General features: G+C 35.8%; 1 protein-coding gene across 1 annotated transcript in view; it reads left to right on the top strand.

Moving 5' to 3' along the window:
- Positions 1–11,350, top strand: part of LOC118743372 (semaphorin-2A) — a 160,791-nt gene that overhangs the window by 90,486 nt on the left and 58,955 nt on the right. Inside the window, exon 3 of the mRNA XM_036475997.1 lies at positions 132–183. Within this exon, the coding sequence (XP_036331890.1) occupies positions 132–183 (52 nt within the window). The remainder of the gene's footprint in view (positions 1–131; positions 184–11,350) is intronic.

Below are 11,350 nucleotides of genomic sequence, written 5' to 3' on the forward strand. Positions count from 1 at the left end.
CAACAATGTGACAGCAACAGTTTGGTACTCGTTTATGCAACAGCAATCCCAAAAAGCCCAATAGCGACCACCACAATGGCGGCGATTTATTGGCTTTTATCGATATTAACTGATTTTTATGTCTCCCGCAGGGATCGCGTATTTCGTTTGAACCTGAAAAATATTTCATCCTCACAATGCGATGTAAGTATTAAACAAAATAAAATAAAAAAAAGTCTACATAATAAACAATTTATGGGAATAGTAGTTGTGTTGTATAAAAATGGTGCAATACTGCTAGCCAAAGATAACAAAATAAACATGAAAACTTATAAAAGGTTAGAATATGACCATACCGGCGCTTTTTCATTACATAAAGATCTAATTAAATATTGATAAGCGCATTCAGCTAATACGCCTAAATGCATGCACCGCTTTGGCGCTCTGCAGCACGAGCTAAGCGATCTGGTGCTAACTATAAGCGGTAAGCCAAAGCCGCAAAAAAACACAATACCTTCCGTACATATCGTTCGATGCTACAAATACATACACCTACATAAATATTCTGGCAATTCACTTGTGGCTGCTAATACGCCTAAAAGTAAGCAAGTGTTCCAGCAACCGTAAATCAAGTCGCGGTTAATAACACAAATGTACATACAGATCAAAGAGCCGCCTTTATCTATGTGTGAGTGAATAAAAAAGTTGAAAAGATGGCACAGATAAGTTTGAAGCGCTGCGCTTGAGGTGAACATGATGTGGCTGACATATGCGCGAGCGATTTGTTAGCATCCGCCTAAAATTTAGCAGAACATAGACAATTACGGAAAATAGCATAAAGCGTAATGAAAAAACAACCAGCCAAAGCGATAGACTCGTAGTAAAATTGCATACATTTTTAATGAAAATGTGTCTCAAGCGATACAGACGACCACAAATCCTAAATGTTGTGAAAGTATACAGTTAAAAGAAAAAAAAAAATGCAAAAATACACAGCTGCAGAGCTAGACTTTCGTTTGTATTTATTGTCGCTTGGTATAACCTTTGCTGCATTGTAGCGGTAGCAGAACGATTAATCCTGTTGCTACTTTAAACAGCCGACATTGTTTTTATAGCAGGGAGATTTTAGCTGCGATGGCAGGTCAGAGAAGAAAATAAAACTCGGCCGAAACAGACATTAGTCATTTTTTCCCTTAACTACTAATGTGTCTTGTGCTTATTTAAAATGATAAAAAGTGCATCGCAAATGCCTAGGAAGGGAACCAGAAGTAAAAATTGCAAAAATGTCGAGGGTATTTGTTTGTTATTTTATTGTCGTTCGACTTTTATGTTCTTCGCTAACATGCCACTATCCTCCAGGAAGTGGCGACAACTCAAATTTTTGTTTTTTGCAAATTTATCTAAAACGGAGATCCACCCCTCTCTAATGGATTGATACATTCTGGTAAAACACTTTTCGTTATTTTCTTCTTTTTAACGCTTCTGAACTACATAAGCAGGTGCTTTGCTCGGATATGCATTTTAATCGTTTTTTTTCACTTTTTTTCAAAAAATACTCAGTAGGCCAATTTCCATTCTATGAAATTGTGAAGTGATAATGAAGAATTCAATGCCAGTGAAAATTTAATTTGTTCACTTTTTCATTGCATTATATCATTTCAAGCGCCTCTCTATAAATAAAAACGTTTCCATTAACATTAATTTACTTAAAAAATTTATAAAAACGTAGAACTCACGCATTTTTGTATGTGTTCGAGCGAGCCTCTCTTCCAAATTGTGACCCGTCTCCGAACGAAAAATGGTTTTATGAAAAAGTTTTTCATGGCAGCTGTCCTGGATTTTCTATTACCTGCCGAGGGCAACTGCAATTAGAAACATATTTTTGTTTTGCTCTAATCAAGTTCGAACCTTGATCTTACTGCACCTCTAACCACTTAGCTATGGCTGCCGACTTTACTTAGACAAGCGACTTTGGAGGTTTGGATAGTATTTGGAAAATATTGGAATTGATAAAAAGATCTTTTACGCTTAACCCTCTAGTAGGCAGAACCGCCGAACCGCCTCCAGACGGTCGTTAACTAAACACCTTTGTAGTGCACCTATAATAATTTTTTTCTATATTCGTAAGGTACGATCTTTAGACAAAAATCGTACCCTTACAGCGAAGTAAATTTTAATCCGTTATGTCAATCCGTTTTATTTTAATCGGCAGTTGAATCACAGATTTTGGAATCAGGGTTAAAATTAATTATTTCTTGCTATTTAGTAATTTCATAAATTAAGAAATTTTTTCTTTTGAACAATTTTTTGATAAATATAAAAAAATCGGTGGATTTCGTTGTAAAAAGCACCGTATTTTAATATAAGTTTTATAATTATGTCACCATTCGAAATGGAGAAAATTGCTTTCGAACACAGACCGTCTACAGACCGGCTTGCCGACATATAAAACCCCAGTTTTGCATTTTTGACCGTCTGCAGACGGCATTGCCGGTTCGTAGGTCAACATTGTGTAAGAGAAAGCTGAAAATATGTGTAAGTATATCGGCGAGCCCGTCTCCAGACGGTCTTGGTTTTTCTCTCCTGTAGGAAAATGTTACTGTCACAGATCGAAATGGACATCAGTTTTGGATTTCTCGTGCTAAAATCACCCATTCCTGAATTTTTCAACTCATAAAAAAATTGGCCTACTAGAGGGTTAAGGATGCGAAAAGAGTACCGGGAAGAACTTTTGTGGCAGCATTGAAAAGGCTTCTGAAGAGTTTGGACTTCAGAGGTTATGTATTGGCTAAACCTCTAAATATCCCTTCACCGGTCCAAAAAGGGAATAATAAAAACCTACTTTCCAGGCTCTTCTTATATGTGTATGTAAAAATCTTGCCCTAAAAGGCAATACCTCAGAATAAAATTTCAAAAACCAAATAACATCAACAACATCCAGGACGAAGTGAGACCTCGGATCTTTCTGCTCATTCAAAGTTAATGTGCATAGATGGCATACTTATGGCGGTCTTGCAAAAAAGAGGTGCATAAAAAAGACGATGATACCGAGTCTCATAGGAAATTTTAAAACTGTGCAATCTAGTTGCGTTCCAAGCATTTGGAGGTTGGCAAATGTTGAATTGAGGGATCTACTAGGATCTCAGCAAGTCCATGGTAACCGAATACAATTCATTATCTGGGCATGGTACCTCCATTTCCAATTGGAATCATTTGGCCCTCAGAAAACCAGCAGTATTATTAGAACTTATAGCCAGTTATTTTTTTCTGGATAATTTTAAAAATCAATAAGGACTTCTTTTGGATCTCACTGATCCTTACAATGTTGCAAAGTGTAATTGGCGTGTACAAATTTTATAAGTACGAAAAATCTCACCTAAACTCGCTCCAATGATTATGTTAAATAAATGCGCATGTATACGTACATACATACATACACACACATAAACCCACGTTGAATCTCAACGAAAAAGAAAAAATAATATACACATAATTTTGCTCTCATAAATATTTCCATTTTGCAACAAGGTCCATTTTTTTCGACACTGCAATGCCATCAAAGAAACAAAAAATACGTTGTGAAAACGCCGAGTACACCTTAGGACATACGAAATTTTTAAACCAAAGTGGTTTTGTACATTTTTAAATTCCCCGCAGTATTCATAATTCACCATAACCAACATAACGTCGTAAAATGGCAAATAAACGGCGCTCGGCCAAGGTAAGCTGTCGGGAATTAAACAAAAAACGAAACAAAAAACGCCGCTGAAAAGGTAGGCTGCTTAAGCAGCTTAGGAAACACTAGGCTGCCTGTGTGAGTTTGGGTTTTAGCTTAGTAGCAATGCTTAGTTTTGTGTCTACTTTATTATGTCCCTTAACGCACCCACACAAACACACACACACAAACACATATTTACACTGCGCCACAGTGTTGAGTGAATCTGCATCTGAGTTATGGATGTTGTTGGGGGGGCAAAAGGAGCAGCATTTCATGACACCTCATCGCACTTTACTTTGTTCTGCACTGAATATTTTATAGCAACATTAAATCTACGACGAATATGGCGCATCAACTTAACGCAATTTGCATTTGGTTGCTTACACAGGATGCTTTGTTGTAGTCTTATTTTGGCACAGTGAATTTATGAAAATTATGTGCCATCACTTTGGAGCAGTAGAAATGGAAGGTGGTACGAAAGAGTAATTCTAGTAAGTAGGTTCATCACCAAACCCCGACAAGTGAGCAAAGTATTGGAGCAAAGTGTTGTTTTTCCATTGCTCACCAGTTGTTTACCTTATATTTATTCGGAGAGGTTTTTTGTATTTTATGTATACAACACTTAGCAGCTAACTTTTTTCAAATGTATATACAGTTGACCGGCCAAAGCCACAAATATTCACAACAAAATAAAATATAATTTTTCTAAGATATGCACTTCTTATTTGTCATTATCTTTAAGATAATTTCTTCGGCTTTAACAAATACATAGTCACCTTCATAAAAACTTTTTAAACTATTTACCTGTCAAAATTCATTATTACTTATCCCTATTCCACTATACTCAACTGCCAATTCGCACACCGCTAATACTCATTTTGAAAATTCAATGCGCCCCGTAAGGTTACTCATACGCCTAGGCATTTTTACTCGCTGCCACTAGGAAATGCTTGCGTAACTTCTATGCAGTGAAAATGTATGTAAAGAGTGATTAATAAAACATGGTTTTGGTTTTGTGCGTGACATAACGCGGCCACAGGCATGACATGTAGATAAGTATGTATCTTTTACTTGCAAAGATGCGTAAGTGCATCCCTTGAGCGCTGAACACTTTATGAGCATCGCAATACACCTGCCATCAACGTCAACGAACACCTACCATCGCCACATTAGCACTTGGCCATGAGCATATCGCTAATGCGTAGCGAGTGGAGTAGCGTGCATTGCAAATACTTTTTCTGTGCCACACAAGACGGCGCAACATGCCCGGAACTGACGATGAGCAACCTGAGCAGCGCTCGTTATGGCGCCTTACTTTGTCTTCGCATTATGTATTTATTATGTGTGTTACGTGATTTATAAATCAATTTTGTTGAAAGCATTAGAGCACGCACACGCGCACGTGTTTGGTTGGAAGCGCAAGAGCTCTCCTGTACCGCGCCACTTTCCGCATTTCTGGAAGCTTTTGTGTTGCCGCTAAGTGCCTGATTGTGGTAAAGGCGCTACGCTGCTTCTAAATTTATGCAACGCAGTACCGCCTCAAGAATAAAGCAGCAGCAGCAGTACATAATAAAATTAAAATTTACAAATGTGCCGCCGCCTATTTGCACTCGTCTATGGCTGCGCATTCGAAATTGGTTACATCAACATTGCGGCTTGCAACATATGCAAGTAAGTGAGTAGTGCACTTACAGACACACCCCCACACATAGGCGTCCGTCGGGGAATGCAAACAAAAATATGTGCCATAAATATGCAGTTGCTCAGCGACCGCAGCACGCTCACGCTTCCGCTAGGCAAAAGTCCCAAACCAGTAGGCTTTACAATGCGAAAATAAAAAAAAAAAACACAGCTGCCGATATGTGGAGCAAACTATAAATTTTCACTCACGCGCATTGCTACTTTTGTGTGTGCACATTTATGTGGATTTGTTGGTGAAAATATTTGATTTAATTTTCCTTATTATGGCACGCATTTGAAACGCAGCTCAGTACAACCAACCAAGTCTGCTTTCATTGAAAAGTTTGCAACTGTGGCAAGTTGGTTGACTGCTGGCGCTTTCCGTTAGATCGGTCGGCTGCTGGTTGCATGCAACAGCATGCCCCATGGCATACCTAATACGATTTACAACATTTGCATGCAAATTATGGATAATTACGGTTTATTTACTCAAATTCAATTGCCGCTGATTCACAACACACGAACAAATGTTGCCCGCAAATGAAGTGGAATTACACGATTGTGCAGCGGGGAGGTTGGGGCGGTGAAAACCAGGCCAATTGAATGCTTATAGTTGGCATAGTTTGGAACTGAAGTTAATATGAAGTTCAGTTCGTTGGCCTCTTTCATAATTTCGAGCAATAAATTTGAACTCACCTCTGGTAGAAAGTATTTATAAATAATTGAATGTTGCACAAAACTAGGAACGTAGGGTAATGTTCTGTGTATCGCATTCGCAGTAATAAAATTTACTTGTTTTATAATTTTTCCAGCAGCTAGGCAGTCTGTTATAAGAATTTAAAATAAACGAAAATTTAGTGTTGACAGCGGTGTTAGAGACACTTTTCAACTGTAGACATCTATCACACTACGAGCATGTAAAAGGCTATGAACTAATGAGAGGAGCCATGCTTCCATTCCAGACAGAGTCAGGTTAAAGTACAGAAGTTTTATTTTGAATTAGGCTACCCTTTTGTAAAAAAAACTTTCCCGGCAATAATAACTAGAAATATGATATCTTTATAAGCAAAGGGGGATACAGACAGATGCAAGAAAGGAAACTGGGGAAGGATCTTGAGTTTTCCCGCAGAAATTGTCTTTTATGCAAGCCTTCATTGTAGGCAGTCAAGCTGGAATACCAAAGATCCCTAAAATCTTTCCTGTGGCTCTCTACTCTGCCTATCTACTGGACACCAGGATATAGTGGTATTCCAGGAAATTATATTTGAGCTAGAATTAGAAGAAAGCTCGAGCGCCCACCAATAGCAAGCGGTCTCATCTGTACTCATTCACTTTATGGCACTCACTTTGCACTCCGTTCGGCGAGAATAGAGCGCGGAGTTTGTAAGACTCTCAAAACCGTTTCTGACTCGAAAGAAATAGAGTCTATCCTGAAGTCCGCTGAAATCGCCTCAAAGACGTACACATCTTCGCAAGTAAACAAGGTGATTAATGTGGGTACAGATCTGGAGAAATGGTCCCTTAAACTCCTTAAACCCGTTCAACTTATTTAACATTGTGTTCGATATGAGACTCCTGTGAAGGACATAATAGGTTCTTTCGAGTCAACATTCGAGTTTGCACATCAATGCACACCAGCAGCTTAGTCGGGATTTAAGAAGAGTAGGTGGCTAATGAATTATAACTAACTAACGAATAATGACAAAACATTGGCAACTAATACAATTCACAAGTGACTGATGACTAAGAGAAAATGATTTATGAGTAGCAACCAATTACAAATATCGCATGGCTTTTGAGTATCGGAATATCACTATTGACTAATTAGCAAAGACTTCTGATCGACAACTAACAAATAACGGCTTGTGACTAAGTACCGCAGACTTATTTTTATTGACTATTGACTAGGGATTTGCGACTAATGACTGACGACTTATGACTTAGAACTCTTAAAAATAAAAATAAAAATAAAAATAAAAATAAAAAGACATAAAATACCTAGAAGCGACTACTGTTAGTGATCTCTCTGTGAGTAAAACCATTTTTGGTGGGTAACGCATGGCAAATATGACTCATAAAAATTAAAAGTTTATTCTTATGAAAAGTTCACAAACGAAGTGGTATGACTAACAAAAAAAAATATACATATTATCAATTTCTTTTGAAAATTATTGCAGATTTTCTTAAAAGAAGGTAAGAGGGAGGGATCTATTTGCCTTATCCCCCTCTGGCTACGACACTTTTTCAGCCTGTTAAATACATATATATGTAAATATAGCGAGGTATACCCTAACTAAAGAACTCCTTCGGCAGTAATTATTCCAGCAGTGCTCGCAGTTACGGGGCAAAGCATCCTCAAACTTTTAAAGATTTAATTTCAGCTTTCTGCTTACAACGAACTATTCGTAAAAACTTTGATATGAAAATCTCTTATGTAACCAGTCTTCTTGTCACATGCATAAGGCTACACGAGGAAGACAAAATTTTGTTGTTCTAAAATACGGAGACATTTTATTTCTATTATGAATTTTAGAATTTTGTTAATTAATAAAATCCCTTGAGTTGTATTTATTTACGTAGTTCGTTTAAACTAAATTTATAATTTCTTATTTAATATGGAATTGTATTGTAATAAGTCACTCAAAAATTAGTTTTTTCTTTCATTCATTCACAAGAAAAGTCCAAACAATTCCCAAAACTGCAGGTGGACTTAACTATGGACACAATTTTGGATATCATCGCCGAACACACTTTTGCATTGTTTTTTGCCTTTAATTATCTATGCGAACTTTTTAATTTCACAATGTAGAATGTGCCTGCAAAAAGGCAAGTGAAGTTAGAGTTCAGGTATATCTACATAGTTTAGTCAGACCCATGAAAACAAAGTTTTATCTACTGCAAATTTAATTCACACTATCCACCACAACTTGTAAATATATAAAAGGACACAAAATTTGAACAATGTGTCTGCTTAATAAATTCAAATAACTTTTAGAGCTTTTCAAATGTATTTTTCATGTCATTTTGCCAAAATTCAGAGACCGCAAAGTAATCTATGTACATACATACAAACTAATTTGAGTTGCCACCGAGGACATCAAAACTACAAGTTGGACATCAAATGGTGTTGATAGCATAATTTTGTAGTACTCTCTAATGGTATATATACATACATACATACGTGCTGTATTTACCCAGCTAACAAAATTTTGCTAGACATTTTCTGATATCAGACAAGTCGCTCAAATGTCTTAAGAAATTTTTTTTTTTAATTTTTTTTAGTTCTACATCAGAAGTGCGTTTGCCAAGAAATAAGTGCCAAAACAAATATGTGACATAGCTGTAATAAATAAACAAAGCAATAGACAAATTAAATTCTCCATTTTTCAACATAATTTGCGTGAATCTTAGCGAAAATTAATATCGCACTCAAGGCCTTTACCTTTATACAACTTTTAAAAGAGACGATTATTACTAATTTTGCATTAATGTTGGTGGAGCGACTTATGCAATTTTTTTCAATATATTTTAAATCGGAAAATATTCCACAGACAACAAGTTCCGTTGTAGAAGGTTTAATTAAAAAAAAATAAAAATCTACATTTTCAAAGGCGAGATAAACAAGGCTGAAAAGAAAACGCACCAATTGAGAATTGTTTTGAAATTCATATAAAATTTAAATCTAACTAAATTTTAAATTAAAATAAAATGGAACAAAATTCAGTTAATTTAATCGGATTCTCAATAGATGTCTTTTTCAAAATCTGGCAGATATCCGGCAGGCGAACGCGTGCGTAATTAAATAAAAATTTCCCATGACGTGTTGGCAAGATTTCCCTTTAACCTCTTCATACGTTTCTCATATGTATATGTACATATGTATATCGGCCAGAATTCTTAAAGATTGCAAACTATTTTACCCAGAAATCTGACGGATATCTGAGAGGTGTCTCTTAACTTTGCTATCCGGGTATATACTTATGCATCTATGAAGCATTTGTAGCAGTTATGTGTGGTAATCAAATGTTTTCGTATATGCATACTTATGGTATGGAGCTTAAGAGCATTTTGAGTGCTTCTAAGAGACAAGTTTTTATTTTATATTTACGCATAAAAAATCCACACAAAACAAAAACAACAAGAGCAACACATTGCATAACCAACATATGCAGATAGTTGATGATATCTCTCCTTCAGCACATTCACACTAACAATTGTTATCAGCGTGAGAACTTTTCGATGTTTGTGGCACAAATTTACATTATCATAGCTGATCTTAGATTGGGAGTGGGGAAAGTGTTCAACGCATAGAAGAGAAAGTATGCAGCTATGGCAAAAAAAAACACTAACCAACACCATAAATTGCCATGCATATATTCTCATGCGTATCTTTGTGTTAAAAACGTGGATAATATTATTTTAGTTAATAACAAAATTAAATATTACCGACTATAAAATCGAATCGACCTAACTTATTCTTTCATAAGCAAATCGGTTGTTTCCAAAAAACGTGCAATAGAATCCATCCACGGACAAATTCGCCACACAAATGAAATTAACTTTTAAATAATGTGAGAATGCTGCGATTCGCTTTTTTCTAAAGTCACAACTCCTCGGCAGCAAAAGCAACGGCAAAACGCGCAGAGGAGACCAAGTCAAAGTCCACATCGTATCAGGGGTATAAAGAGTAAATGAACGTCCATACAAAGCAAAGTGGAGACCTGAACCAGTCATTTACTACTACAGTCAACGCCATTGAAATTAAAAAAAAAAAAAAACTGTATCAAAAGTAAAAAAATAGTTAAGTAAACAAAGTTTACGCTCATGTCTGTCTACGGTCTGACTAAATATCTGACTGTCAGTTAACCAGCCACATACTGTCACTATTGTGTACAAACATAAGTCTGCTCATCATGTCCACTTCAAGTCCGCTGAAGTTGCATGCATCACACTCTCCTCTTTGCTTTGTAAATATGTACATATGTACGTTAGGGTGGTCCAAAATAACTAAAGTAGTAATGCTCTCACCCCCTAGGATTGTTCTATATTGAAAAAATATATTCCAATTTTTTTATATTGATAACAAAAAATATTTAGAGGTCGCTCAAAGTGCTCAAAGTTTTCCATGTATTTTATATGCGCAAACAAAAACAAATTTTCGTGGAAATAGTATGGAATTTTTGAAAATCAATATTTTTCGATCAGAAAATTCAGGTTCTCTTCAGGAGACTTCCAGTAAGAATATGAAATTGTTTACTTAACCATTTATTTATACTAAATATTTTTTATTTATCCCCACCATTGCATTTTCTATGGGTTTTGACGGACCTATAAAATATAGTTACTATGAAAAAATCGTTAAAAAAAAATAATTAGGTATTATTGCTGGGAGTCTTCTGAAGATAAACAGAGTTTTCCGGTCGAAAAATATTGATTTTCAAGAATTCTATGCCATTTCTACGAAAAGTTGTTTTTTCCCATATAAAATACATGGAAAACTTTCAACGCTTTGAGCGACCTCTAAACACTTTTTATTTCAAAATAAAAAATGGAGGTATATTTTTTAAGTATAGAAAAATCCTAGGGAGTGAGAGGTTAAAAATTCCGACTTTACTTGTTCACATAAATTTTTGGGCCACTCTAATGTACAAGCATACATTTTTCTATTTATCACTGTATGCTTGTATTTGAGTAGTGGTCATTTGAAGTGTTGTGCATTCGTTTGTGCATGAATTAACTTTATTTGCTTTGAGTAAATTAAATAAACTACTCATGGATACAGGACTGTAGGAGCAGTAATTTGCAATTCACTGCAACTTACAGATAACTCTTCTCTCTGGAGTAGAGTTTGAAAAAGATGGTTGTAATTCTTAAAGTTTGGATTTTTGAAGCATCAAGTAATTTACATAAATTGCATATCATTATAATATAAATAGGCAATCATGTTTCCTTTACACCCCTTTTACGGCTAAA

Source organism: Rhagoletis pomonella, unplaced genomic scaffold, assembly GCF_013731165.1.
Source record: "Rhagoletis pomonella isolate Grant_MI unplaced genomic scaffold, Rhpom_1.0 Rhpom_scaffold_00007, whole genome shotgun sequence".
Classification (NCBI taxonomy): domain Eukaryota; kingdom Metazoa; phylum Arthropoda; class Insecta; order Diptera; family Tephritidae; genus Rhagoletis; species Rhagoletis pomonella.